This window comes from Manihot esculenta, chromosome 3, assembly GCF_001659605.2.
Source record: "Manihot esculenta cultivar AM560-2 chromosome 3, M.esculenta_v8, whole genome shotgun sequence".
In the NCBI taxonomy this organism is placed as follows: domain Eukaryota; kingdom Viridiplantae; phylum Streptophyta; class Magnoliopsida; order Malpighiales; family Euphorbiaceae; genus Manihot; species Manihot esculenta.
In genome coordinates this window covers 23,678,242-23,692,317 of record NC_035163.2, presented here as the reverse complement: position 1 = coordinate 23,692,317, position 14,076 = coordinate 23,678,242, and the positions used below count along the sequence as shown (strand labels likewise).

General features: G+C 39.3%; 2 protein-coding genes across 4 annotated transcripts; both read left to right on the top strand.

The window, feature by feature from the left end:
• The first annotated feature begins 212 nt into the window (after nucleotides 1-212).
• On the top strand, nucleotides 213-5,618 carry LOC110610590 (2-succinylbenzoate--CoA ligase, chloroplastic/peroxisomal). 3 transcript variants are annotated; one of them, XR_006350337.1, is made up of 10 exons: nucleotides 213-557; nucleotides 636-708; nucleotides 780-933; nucleotides 1,056-1,154; nucleotides 2,095-2,192; nucleotides 2,384-2,577; nucleotides 3,177-3,304; nucleotides 3,841-4,232; nucleotides 4,427-4,610; nucleotides 5,352-5,618. XR_006350337.1 is itself a non-coding variant. In XM_021750574.2 (10 exons), exons 1-10 carry the CDS (start codon nucleotides 358-360, stop codon nucleotides 5,479-5,481), a joined length of 1,680 nt encoding a protein of 559 aa, XP_021606266.1. In that variant the 5' UTR covers nucleotides 239-357; the 3' UTR covers nucleotides 5,482-5,618. The 3 variants fall into 3 exon arrangements, 2 of the variants coding, with proteins under 2 accessions (XP_021606266.1, XP_021606267.1); XM_021750574.2 differs by having other exon boundaries at nucleotides 239-557; nucleotides 4,399-4,610; XM_021750575.2 differs by lacking the exon at nucleotides 636-708 and having other exon boundaries at nucleotides 427-557; nucleotides 4,399-4,610.
• Nucleotides 5,619-11,433: 5,815 nt separating this feature from the next.
• On the top strand, nucleotides 11,434-13,780 carry LOC122723300. Its single transcript, XM_043955088.1, has 3 exons — nucleotides 11,434-12,810; nucleotides 12,868-12,957; nucleotides 13,466-13,780. The coding sequence occupies exons 1-3, from the start codon at nucleotides 11,434-11,436 to the stop codon at nucleotides 13,778-13,780; spliced, it is 1,782 nt and encodes a 593-aa protein (XP_043811023.1).
• Nucleotides 13,781-14,076: the final 296 nt, after the last annotated feature.

Sequence of the window (14,076 nt, the reverse complement as noted above, 5' to 3'; positions counted from 1 at the left end):
AAAAAATATTTTAATAAATTTTAAAGAAATGAAAGAATTAATTTATTAATAATATCCGTATTTAGATATTAAATAATAAATTTTCCTAAAAAAATGTTATGTTTCGTCAACGCGAAACGCATTTTCTTGGTTCCTAATAACCTATTCGAGTCCGAAACTTCGGAACAGATAGCTTGTACTCGCATCCACCAATCACATCTCACCGTGACTTATCGAATGTCACAATCGCGCCAATTGAAATTCCTTACGAGATGAGATGATATCCGCGCTTTCTTCAGCCTTTACATCTTATTCAAAACTCACCGAAGCAGTGACAGAAAACTAACCCGTCCAACTCTCAATTTATCCTCAAAGCCTATGGCTTATTACTCTCAGGCCCACATTTGCCAGTGCCTGACTCGGTTATCAACTGTGCGGCGAAATTCCATCGTCACAATTGCCGGAGACCGGCAGAAAACTGGCCAGCAGTTCGTTGAAGACGTATTGAGTTTGGCTCGCGGGTTGCTTGAACTTGGCCTCAAGAGCGGCGACATTGTCGCAATCTGTGCTTTTAACAGGTTAAGCCTCTGCCATAATTCTGTAAATGCACGTACCAGTGCTAGTTTATAAGAGTATGATTTGGTGACTTGTTTCAGCGATTGGTATTTGGAGTGGTTACTGGCGGTTGCGTTTGTTGGTGCCATAGTAGCTCCTCTAAATTATCGATGGGTAAGTGTGTATAGTTCGTCCTTCATTGACTGCGAAGGTGAAATTGAAATCGACATTTCTCTGCTTGACAGAGCTTTGAAGAGGCGAAATCAGCGATGTTGAGTGTGAGGCCAGTGCTGTTGGTGACTGATAAGAGCTCTAATTGTTGGTACTCGGAGCTCCAGAGTGATGCTATACCTTCCCTAAAGTGGCATGGTTTCTTGGGCTCCTTTGAAGCATCAAACAGTATGTAGCTTCTGGGAGTTGTGTACTTCCGCTTTGAGTGTAAGAGTAAAAAAGAGTTCCTTTAATTTATGTAATTTGATGATAGGCGTAATAGTATTGTTATTTTTCCTCCATTTTTCTAGTATTAACTACTGAAATGCTTCGGAAGAATGGCATGAGCACTCTTCAATTGGATTACTCTTGGGCACCTGAGTGCGCTGTTTTGATATGCTTCACTTCAGGTATTTGTGTTTCCATGTTCAGTTTCTTGTTCTATATTGCATGTGAGAAAGTAATTTCAAGGAGAAGTGATGGTCAGTACCTTAGACGAGCTGTCTGCATTTGGAATACGATTCAGATTTCAAAATACACTCTGAACAAAAGGAACCTTGCATTTAGCAATAATTTACTTCTTTTGCTTTTTGTCTGCTAACGCATATCTCTACTGAATCTAAGTAAGAAATCTGTACTTCATTGAAGGAAAAAGCAAAGTTTCTCCTACTAGGAAATAGGAAGAAGGACGACTCCTCTGCTTTTCTCTTTTTGCATTATAGAATTTCCATTGCTTCCTTTCCAATTCACTGGGCCTGATCAGAGATGGTGCAAAAGAGAATTTGTTGTGAAATGAGATATCATAAGTTCCAATTATGTGAAGGGGTTTCCAAAATCTTGTTTCCTGTTTTTTTTTCCCCAAGAATTTCAACTGTTTATCTTTCCCTTATTGTTTTCTCAACCATCTATAAGAAACAGATACGGAAAAATCAGTCATGAAAAGTTATTAAGTTCCGCCAATAAAAAATCTGAAAAAATATGTCATGGTACCAGTCATATCAACCATAAATATTTTGGAGATACAACTTTAAAATTTTTCTACTGTGCTAAACTTGTTACTGTTGTCTGGAAGTCCGAAAACACAGGAAGATTTTTTAGTCGTTGAAGATAACTACCAATAGAGCTTATACAAGATGCTTTCCTCAATATTTCCTTCTTCCCAAAGACCTTGATGCTTAAAGAATCACTTTAAAAGCATGCTGCAAACTTATGGAAAATAAACATTTTAAAAATGAATTAAGTCATTACTTTTTAACCATTTTTCTTTCAGGTTCGTCATGCGTTAAGCCTCAGTGAAAAAAATTACACCTGTCTTATTATCAATTTGGCTTTATTGTTTTATGGCTGTAGGAACCACTGGAAGGCCGAAGGGCGTTGTCATAAACCATTCAGCTTTGATAGTTCAATCCTTAGCAAAAGTTGCCATTGTTGGTTATTGTGAGGAAGATGTATGTTGTTCCTCCAAAATTTTCTTCAAATTTTTCTACACAGTTTAATGTGTATTGAATGAGATGAGAAGAATTCAAAAGCTCAAATAGAAATTTTCTGAAGTAGAAATTGGATTCATATAGGAGAGTAGAAGGAATGGTATGGCTCAGTATCTAATGCTGATTGATTCCTTATCCTTAAACTTTTGCAGGTCTATTTGCACACTACTCCACTATGCCATATTGGTGGATTGTCATCAGCCATGGCTACGCTAATGGTTGGAGCTTGCCATGTCTTGATACCCAAGTTTGAAGCGACACTAGCGGCAGAAAGCATAGAGCTACACCGTGTGACTTCTCTAATCACTGTTCCTACAATCCTGGGTGATTTAATCTCCTTATCCAGGTAAAAATACGATTCCTGCGATCTTTAATAGAAACAGATTAAAGTAATATCGTCATTCAGAAGTGCTGGGAGACGGCTATTTTTGACATTAATTTTCATAGAATACTGAAGTGGGATTTAGATTAAGAATTAAGTAAAGATGAAGAAAGATATTATCATATCACAAAAATGGGTGCTTTTGGATTGACTACTAGTGATCATAGGTATTCCTGCCCTTTGAATACATTAGACGAATGAATATCTTTGCCAGTTTGGTTTCTGCGTTTCTCAACAAGGTTAGGTTGTATCCTACCATTTTTTTCCCATGGCCTCTTAAATTCCCTTCTTCTTTTTTTCTCTCTCTCATTTCCATGTGATGTCCTAGCAGATTTCTTAGCATGCATTTTGAAAGATAAGACTCTACTTAACCTTTATTCTTTCCCTCACAAATGCATCGAACATGTTTGTAATTTTGTACTTGAACAAACCTTGTGCTTTATCTGAGAATGAAAGCTTGTCACTACCAATAAGTCCTGCCTAAAGAAAAATATGTTAGGTTTCTTTGGTAGTTTTGGTGTATTATCAGTTGGCTCAGTTTATTTTTTGAGATATTTTGTCAGGGCAAAGGAAACCTCGAAAGGGAGTCAAACCGTTGAGAAAATATTGAATGGAGGTGGGAGTCTGTCAGTTGCGCTTACAAATGATGTCAGAAAGTTCTTCCCAAGAGCTAAGCTTCTTTCAGCTTATGGTAAGCAAGTTGTCCTCTATTCCATCAAGTGTGCAACTTAATGCATTTTGCGCCAAACTAACCTTATAGCTTTAGGATTATCACAATTCTACTTTGTCGTTTGTGAAATCTTTTAGACATGATGTTTTAGAAGAAATTTATAATTTCTTAAGTCCAAAAGAAGGAGAGTAATACTGAATTTAGCTGCCAAAGATGGGAGTCTGAAATGGGTGGAACGATGAACTTGTGGCTGATGAAAATCAAAATGCAATCCTGTGATTTGAAAATTAAATTAAGTTTCATGGAAATTGAAACTCAGGGGAAAACCAAGGAGGACTGAATTCTCACTTACCTGTGCCACACTCATGGAAACTAAATGGAACTTAAATACAGCCAGATCCACACAAGTTTGAAGAATTTAGACTTGATCTTGCATATCTATGTAAAATTGTTTTGGAACTTGTATTTCAAAGGATTATATTTTCACTTTTCCTCCTTACTAGATATTTTAGTGTTCTTACTCTCTTCAACTTTGCTTGTTATCTGGCCTCTTGAAGGAATGACAGAGAGCTGTTCTTCTCTAACCTTCATGACCCTCTATAATCCAACAACTGAAACCCCAAGTCAGCTGCTCTTCCAGACATCTAGTAAAGTAAAGTCTGCTTCAGTTAACCAACCGCAAGGTGTATGTGTTGGCAAGCCTGCGCCACACATTGAACTAAAAGTATGCACTGATGGCTCTTTTCAAATTGGGAGAATTTTAACTAGAGGTCCACATGTAATGCTTCGATATTGGGACCAAAATCCATCGACGACACTAAACCATACCAATGAAGTTTGGCTTGACACGGGCGACATCGGTTACATAGATGACTCCGGTAATTTATGGCTCATTGGACGTACAAACAACCGTATCAAGAGCGGCGGGGAGAATGTTCACCCAGAAGAGGTCAGTGATATATACACTTATACAACTCTGCCCCTCAATTTTATTTTTATGAAGAATTAACTTAAATCAAAAAAAAAAAAAAAAAACTTCACGGCATTAATGGATCAGCAACTCAAGTTTGCCTTGATGTTTTATATTATGAAAGTGCAATATTATGGTGACATAGGTGGAGTCAATCTTGTTGCAACATCCAGGAGTGGTTGCCGTCATTGTTCTGGGAATTCCAGATGCTCGCCTGACAGAGATGGTTGTTGCTTGCGTTAAAATAAAAGAAGGCTGGCAATGGTCCGACAACGATTGTGAACCCCCTGCTGAAAACCAGCTATTCTTATGCAGTGAAATTCTCCACGACTACTGCAGAGAAAAGAATTTATCCGGGTATTTATCCCCCTCAATTCATTCCTGTCAATGCAAAACCCAGTCTCATAGCGTTCTGTCTGTCAGATTTTCATTTTGATGTTTGTTATTTTCTTTTGAAAAAATTACTATTTAATCATTATAATTGAATAACCTCACTTTTTAATTTTTTAATTAAAAAAAATATAATAAATAATTTTTAAAATTTTAAAAAATTTATTAATTAGTCCATCTTTCAATTTTAATCGGTAATTATTATAAAAAAAATTCAATATAAAAAAACTAATTAATAAGTATATTTTATAAAATTGAAAGATCATATTATGAATTAAGCTTATTCATTATTCCGTTAGACTAAATTCATAACCGACTGATTATTAATTTTTTTATATTATGAATTAAATAATAAAATAATTTTTTTTTAAATCATAAATAGTAAAATATTGAATAGTTAAAATTAATGGAGTAATTAATTAATAAATTTTTAATATTTTTAAATCATTTTAAAATAAGGAATTTTTTTAGATGATAGAAAAAAAATGATAAATGTACTTTTTACTTTTATTTTAACCGAATACTATCCACTTGTCCTTAGCCTCTAGTTTTCAGAGGGGTAAAAAATAAATTTGCAGTGTGAAAAAGACCAGCTTCTGCAACCTAATCAGTTGGCTTTTCACTGTCTTTGCGTACGTCCAGCGTACATTCTGTATTTGCATGCACATGGATGTTTAGTTTCTCACTATTGCTACGATCTTGTTGCAGGTTTAAAATACCAAAAAGATTTGTTTTATGGACGAAACCATTTCCACTCACAACAACAGGAAAGATAAGAAGAGATCAAATTCGAAGAGAAGTTGATTCTCTTTTTCGGTTCTTGCCCTGTAGTCTTTGAGTTGGAGCATTCATCACCTTCATATGAAAAGGTTAAAAAGATAAAATAAAGTTCGAGGTTATTGATTTGTTTAAATGATAAATTTTAAAACTCATAATCTTTTTTATATTAATAGTAAGCAACCATGTGTAGCATAAGTAAACTCTATAACATATTCTAACTCTTGATAAATAAAAATTTTGCCATGAAAAGAATTAATACCCCATGTGACAGGGAATAAAAACTCTCAGCAATAATATGGAAAGAAGAAATAAACAAATTAATTGCTCCATTGATCAATAAATAAAATTATAAATAAAAAGGTCTTATTTAGAAAACAATTCATACATATATTTATGTTTGGAAATACTTACGGACAAAAAAAGACAACAAACATGATAGAATAAGTTATTTTTATGGGTGGAATTTGCATATTTTTTAGTGATAATATATTAGTTGTGATGTCTGATATCCAATTTATTGAATTTAGATTCAGGCCATTTTTTTAGTAAATTTGATTTTTATTTTCTTTTTTATCTCTTTATATTTTATTTATTTATTTATTAGTAATGTCTAACTGCATACGAACAATATCTTTTTCTCTCATTTGTCACACAATCATTTAATTTTCTTTATGCCACCTGCACACAATTTTGAATATTAAAGAGTTTGTTTTATCACGATGAAAACAGATTATTCTCTTTATCTTTTATCTTTTCTCTTTTATCTTTTAGCGACGTATAACTACCGTTTTATATTTCTTTTATTTTTTAGTGATGTGTAATTACCGTTTTATATCTATACCTTTTATATCTATACAATTTTGCTATAGTTACATTGATAGTGCCTATAGATGTACAATGTCTTTTTTTTCTCTTTCATCCATTTAATTCTTTTTTCACCACGAACACGATTTTGAGTATTACGGAATTTATTTTAGTATGAGGGAGAACGAGTTATTCCTTTTTCTTTTTTATTTTTTAGTGATATGTAACTCACATTTTGTACCCATACCTTTCCGTCGTAGTTATATTGGTAGTATGTATGGATATACGATTTTTTTTTTTTCGTCAGACAATTATTTAATTTTTTTTACACTACCTAAATACGATTTCGAATATTACGGAGATTATTTTACCATGAGAGAATAGTTATTTAATACTAAAATTTTATGAGTAAATTTGTTTTCAGTCCAATTTATCTAAACAGATTCTGATCTCATACTAGACTTAAGTGGGGCATTGGACCTTTTTAGAATTTAGGTCCAGTACTTCTAATTTGAATTTCATCGAGACCTGAACGCTCGAACCCTGTCGTTATCTTGTAATGAATAAATTTTCAATTTTCAATTTAAATTTTACAATTTTCTCCCTGTTTTTGGACCCAGTAGGATATATCTATATTTTATAATATTTGTGATTTTTAGGTGAATTCAAATAATTATATTTGGATAAAAATAAAGGTGATAAAAATAATATATATATATATATATATATATATATATATCTTGATTTAAAAAAATATATATATATATCGTCGCAATAAAAAATCAATTTATTATTTTGAATAACAAATTCTAATTATTTTTATATATAATTAATCAATATAACTTTTAGCTTTAATACTATTAATACATACTAACATATATAATGTATATATATACACATTTTCTTTAATTTTTCTTCTGCATTACTATCATGCTTTTCAGATTATCAGTATTCACGAATTAGGACAGCAACAATACTATTAAATCAGATAATATTTAATTTCTCTAATCTAGTAAGAAGATATCAAAGATTTTGATAAAAAGATTTAATCCACCTTAATTATTTATATTTTTAAATCTTTATTTTATTATTATATTTGTTACTATTTTAGTGATATTATTAATTATTATTTTAATATCATTAACCTTTTATTTTTAAAAAAAATAGAGAAAGTTGTCAAAATCATAAAATTTTATTTTTGAACATTATATAATGTTATTAAAAGTTTAGAAAGAATAATAATATAATTAATAAAATATTTTTTATTCTAAATAAGTATTAATAAGATATAATTATCAAATTAAAATAAAATAGGTGTAGTTTCAATTTAATTAAAAAAATAAAATTTATTAATAAATTTAAATATAGATGTTATTATATGATTCTCAAAATGTAAAAAATAACTCTTTCAAAAAAAAATATATAATTTTTCCTTTCATAATAAAAATATTTTTCATTCACTAATTTTTTTAATAATTCAAATGTCTGAAAATATAAAAAATATTTTTTAAAAAATTATTTTTTTAAAACAAATAGAATCTTAGTGATTTTATGAAATAATTAATATTTACTATGCTAATATCTAATCCTCGTCTTATCTTAATACAATAATTATATTCATAACTGAAATTTCATAAATAAATTTAATTGGTTACTATATATTTTTATTAGAATTTTTCTATATTTTAATTTAAAGATAAATATAATTTAAATCTTTAGAAAATTTAGAATGTGATGACCGCTGGGTTTCTTCACCCCAATCTAGGGTCAGGCTCGTTAGGGCAGCTCATAGCCTAAAGGCTACTAAGCCTCCTCCAAGAGTCAGGGCCAGTCCATTCAGTTTAAAGACCGGACTCCAGTCCGTTTCTTCAAATAGGCTGGTCTAGCTCTCCCGGCCCGATGGACAGATTCCTTTCGGGCCTAATCTTAACCTCATCCTCCGGCCCAGCCCAGAATTAGGAAGGAGTTCAGCCCCTTCGCCTTGTGAGACCATCCGCATGCGGGCCCGGGGAGAATCAGGGGCCGTTATGCATGGGACAGAGATCCGATTCCCTCGTACGTTCGTATCAACGTAGCAGGGACAGGTGGACCAATGATACACGTTCTGTTAACACGTCACTAGCAGACAAAAGAAAACATATAAAAGGAGAAATACTCTCCTCTAGGTCTAAGTTTTTTCCAGTTTTTACAGAACCCATTGTAAAACCCTATTTTCTGGATCTCAGATCATCAATTGGCGCCGTCTGTGGGAATGAAGGAGATCTTTCATCGCCGGAGTTCCACTCTCACAAATACCCACTGAGATCCACAATGGCTAACCATAACGAAAACAACGTCACTCCAAATGACCTGAGCTCTGCCCAAGAGGGGCAGCAGTTCTCTTTTTCTAGTCCTACAACGCCAAACACCAATCCCTTTCAACCCCTCGCCAAGCTTGGCGAGGAATGCTTCCGCCGCCACCTTATCCAACCAAGACCTTCAAACCATGGCCCTCCAACTACAAAGCACCGCCCACTGGCTGGGACAGATAATGCAGCAACGAGGCCTTAGCACCCCCCCAAATGTGTCACCAGTGGTAGAAGAACCCTAGACCAACGAACCTCAGCCTACCTTCAACCACCCCGGAATTGTCAGCCAAGAAATCAGAGACAGGAGGAGGAGAGCCGGAGAAGAGGAAGAGCCGAAAGCTCGAGTTCATGGAAGGAGGGTGAGGGAGCTGATAGAGAACGATGAAGTCGATAGCTACTCCGCCGGAACCACCGGAAGAGTGGGGAGCGAGACATGGGAAGAGGAGGGCCGCCAAGAGAGGAAGCCTAGGCGGGAAGAAGAAAGTGTAGACCAGAAGTTGCAAAAGATGAGAGAACAACTCTTGGCCGAGCTAGGAACGAAGGATCAGAACCAGGCCCTTCTACCCACCTCTTCACCCTTCTCGAAGTGGGTGCAGCAAGAGACTGTCCCCAAGAAGTTTATGATGCCGCCTATGGCCGCATACGACGGGGCTGGGAACCCCAGGGAGCATGTCTTGAACTATAAGACTTTCATAGAGCTGCAAACTTTGTCAGATGCCCTAATGTGCAAGGTATTTCCTATGACGCTCTCGAGGCCAGCACGGGCGTGGTTCAACAGCCTTGAGGCAGGGAGTATTAGTAGCTTTGGAGATCTAGCCATCCGCTTCATCAGCCGGTTTATCGCCGGGGTGCCCGCAGATAGGAAAACGAGTTACCTGGAGACGGTCAGACAGAGGAGAGACGAATCACTCAGGGAATACGTCGCCCGTTTCAATACGGAGGCCTTGCAAATCTCCGAGCTCGATGAAGGAAGGGCTGTAGAAGCCATGCAGAAGGGGACGACCTCAGCCGAGTTCTTTGGTTCATTGAGCAGGAAGCCCCCAGTCTCACTGGCCGAGCTAATGAAGCGGGCTGAAAAGTACATAAGGCAGGATGATGCCTTAGTGACAAGCAGGTTCGCTAGGGGAGCGTCAGACAAGGGGAAAGCACCGGAGGAAGGAAGGCCGGAGAAGCACGAGAAAAAGCATGGCAAGAGACCTGAGCCTTACCGACAACCCTAGGATCGAAGGGACCAAAGACCTTCCCCTCGGGTCTCAGAACAAAGGTCACTCCCCCCGTGGGTTTCGGAAACACCGACCCCCCTCAACGTTTCTAGAACCGAAGTGCTCATGGCCGTCCAGGACAAGGAGTTCCTTCAATGGCCTAGGCCTATGAAAACGGAAGCAAGCCAGCGAGATCCTGATAAATATTGTCAATACCATCGCACACACGGCCACGACACCAATAACTGTTTCCAGTTGATCACAGAGATCGAAAGGTTGATAAAAAGAGGGCACCTCAAGAACTTCGTGAGGAAACCGGAGGGACAGAGGCCTCAGCCCAATCCGGCAGCACAAGTACCAAGGAAGACAGGAACTGGACCAGTGAATGATGGGACCAGTGGGACCATCAACATGATTGTTGGGGGAACGAGAGGTCGGATGAGCCGTAGGGGAAAAAAGAGGAGTCGAGAGGGAGAAAGCAGCAGTGCCAAAATCATGCAGGTCGTCGAGCACTCTCCAGTAACCATCACCTTCTCTCTGGAGGATGCCCAGGGTGTTTAGATGCCCCATGACGATGCCCTTGTCGTTGAAGCCATCATTCACAACTATCGAGTCAAGAAGATTTTGGTGGATGATGGGAGCAAGGTGAACCTATTACCCTACCGGGTTTTCCAGTAGATTGGAATCCCTGAGGAACAGCTAGTTCGGGATCAGGCACCGGTCAAGGGGATTGGAGGGGTACCAGTACCCGTAGAAGGGAAAGTGAAGCTGGCTCTCACCTTAGGCGAAGCACCAAGAACTCGCACTCATTATGCGGTGTTCTTAGTGGTCAAACTCCCGTTGAGCTACAACGCCATCTTGGGGAGACCCACATTGTTTGACTTCGAGGCGGTCACCAGTATCAGATATCTGGCGATGAAGTTCCCAACGGGGGCGGGAGTAGGAGTAGTCCGAGGGAGCTAGGAGGAGGCAAGAGCAGTATACTTAGCCACAGTGGCGGAGCCGAGCTCGGCGGAAGAGAGACTCGACTCAGAGGTGTTAGAAGTCAGGGACGAGGAGAAAGAAACCAGAACAGAGCAGGTCAGAAAACTAGAGACTTTTCCTTTATCAGAAGCAGAGACAGATAAAATCTTCAGTCTCAACGCTAGCCTCACTGAAGAACAAAAAACTGAAGTCATGACCTTGATCCGAGGTCACGCATCGAGCTTTGCCTGGAAGCCTTCTGACATGCCCGGGATTGACCCTGAGGTAATGACCCATAAGCTGAACGTCCTCCCCGACGTCAGACTGGTAAAACAGAAGAAGAGGGTGGTAGGAAGGGAGAAGCAACAGGCCATCAGGGAGGAAGTGCAGAAGCTAGAAGAGGCAGGCTTTATTAGGGAGGTTATGTACCCGCAGTGGTTAGCAAATCCTGTATTAGTCAAAAAAGCCAATGGCAAGTATAGGATGTGCATAGATTTTACCGACCTGAATTAGGCCTGTCCAAAAGATTGTTACCCCCTCCCCGATATTAATAAAATGGTCGATTCCATGGCCGGTTTCGATTACATATCTTCTTTGGATGCTATGTCGGGCTATCATCAAATCCCAATGGACAGGACAGATGAAGAAAAGACCTCGTTCATAATAGAAGAGGGGACCTATTGCTATAAAGCTATGCCCTTCGGGCTGAAAAACGCCGAGGCAACATATCAAAGACTGATGAACAAGGTCTTCAAAGATCAGATTGGCAGAAATGTAGAGGTGTATGTAGATGATATGGTGGTCAAAAGCCCCACTTTCCAGCAGCATATGATAGATCTGAGGGAGGTATTTGATGTATTAGAACAATATAGAATGAGGCTGAACCCAGCAAAATATGCTTTCTTCATCAGAGGAGAAAAGTTCCTGGGATATATGGTGAGTGGGAAAGGCATCGAGCCCAATCTAGAGAAAATAGAAGCTATACTGAATATGCCCGAGCCAACCTGTGTGAGGGATGTCCAAAGACTAACTGGGAGAGTAGTGGCGTTAAATCGCTTTATGTCCAGGTCGGCAGAGAAATGCTTGCCATTCTTTAAGAAGTTGAGGAAGGTACCAAACTTCGAATGGACGGAAGACTGCCGAAAGGCTTTCGAAGAACTTAAAAGCTACCTCAGCTCCCCTCATGTGCTCAGTAGCCCCTTGGAAGGAGAGGAACTCTTGATATACTTGGCAGTCTCTGAACAAGCGATTAGTGCAGTATTGGTAAGGGTAGATGAAGGAGAACAAAAGCCGGTATTTTACGTCAGTAAGGTACTTAAGGGTGCCGAGACCAGATACCTGAACATTGAAAAGGTGGCGTATGCTCTGTTGCTAGCAGTTCGGAAGTTTAGGGTCTACCTGGAAAGCCATCAAGGTATAGTGATGACGGACCAACCTCTGAAGAAGATTCTGCGCAGGCCAGAAACATCAGGTCGGATGCTCGCCTGGTCCATGAAAATTAGCCCTTACTGCCTAGAATATCGACCTCGGACCTCTATAAAATCTCAGGCCCTGGCTGACTTCATAGCGGAGTGCTCATTTAACGAGGAACAGGGAAAGTCAACTTTTAAAGCGTTAGGGAGTGGGAGAGAAGAAGAGCCTCTCCAAGAATTTGAATGGAAGTCGTATGTAGACGGGGCGTCAAGCACCGGGGGCAGTGGCGCCGGGATGATGCTTAAAGGGCCTGGAGAGTTTAAGGTCTGCTACGCCCTGCGCCTGGAATTCAAGGCCTCCAATAACTTGGCAGAATATGAGGCTTTAATAAATGGGATGCTGGTGGCAATGGAGGTAGGGGTAACCGACCTCGAAGTAAACAGTGACTCCCAACTGGTAATCAACCAGGTAACTGGGGTATATCAGGCCAGAGATCTAACCATGCAGGATTATTTAGCAAAGGTAAAAGCCATAGAAGCCGAGCTCAAGGGTCGGGGAACCATAGTCAAATACCAAAGAATACCTCGAGAGGAAAATGAGGAAGCAGACTTGCTTAGTCGATTGTCCAAGGAAGAATTAGAGCAGCTCCCTGACGAAGTATACATACAGCATGTCAACATTCCTGCTTTTAATAAAACAGCCACCTTGTTGCAGGTAGAACAAGGCCAGAACTGGATGACCCCATACCTGGAATATCTGGAAAAGGGAAAGCTCCCTGAAGACAAGGATGAAGCAAGAAGGATAGTAGCTAAAGCTGCTAACTACTAAGCAGTAAGGGGGACATTATACAGAAGAGGGAAGTCCAGCCCTTGGCTCCGGTGTGTAAGCCCGGAGGAAGCAATAAAGGTGATGAAAGAGATACACAGAGGAATATGCGGGGCTCACGAAGGGGCAAGAACACTGGCTAATAAAATATTCAGGCAAGGGTATTACTGGCCCACTGTCAAAAGGGAGGCGGAAGAGTTCGTCCGAAAATGCGATATATGCCAGAGGTTCGCTAACGCCATCAATATCCCAGCCACTCCTCAATCCAACATATCTAGCCCCTGGCCCTTCTCACAATGGGGAATAGACATCCTGGAGCCCTTTCCCAAGACCACAGGACATAGAAAATTCGTAGTGGTGGCTGTGGAGTACTTCTCAAAATGGCCAGAGGCGGAGGCAATCCCTACAATCACAGCTCGCCAGATGATAGATTTCGTATGGGGACACATCATCTGCAGATTCGGCATATCGAGGGTGCTCGTTTCAGACAACGGCAGGCAGTTTGACTGCAACACCTTCAAAGCATTTACGGCCAACATGGGCATATGGTACAAGTTCTCGGCTGGATGGGGCAAAGGCGAACTGGGCGGAAGAGCTCAACAACATTCTATGGACACTCCGAACTACCCCCAGAACGTCCACTAAGGAAATGCCCTTTGCACTCGCTTTTGGCACAGAGGTCGTAGTCCCCATCGAGTTACAAATCCCCACTCATCGAGTTCAATTTGCTAACGAAAGCACCAACAGTGACAAGTTGAGAAGTAACCTTGATGCCCTCGAAGAGGTTAGGGAGGAAGCCTAAGTCTGAACTGCCGCTTATCAACAACGAGCAGCTCGCTACTACAACCAAAGGGTCAGGGAAAGAAGCCTAAAGGTGGGAGACCTAGCCCTGAGAAACCTGGAGGCTACGGGAAAGAGAGCGGTGGTAGGCAAGTTAGCACCGACCTGGGAGGGCCCCTTTAGAGTAACAAAAGTGGTCAGGCCAGGAGTATATCGAATTGAAGATATGCAGGGAAACCCTGAGTCCCATGCCTGGAACATCCAGCATTTGAAAAGGTACTTCCCTTGAGGTATCGTCAAACGCAAAAGACCTATTGT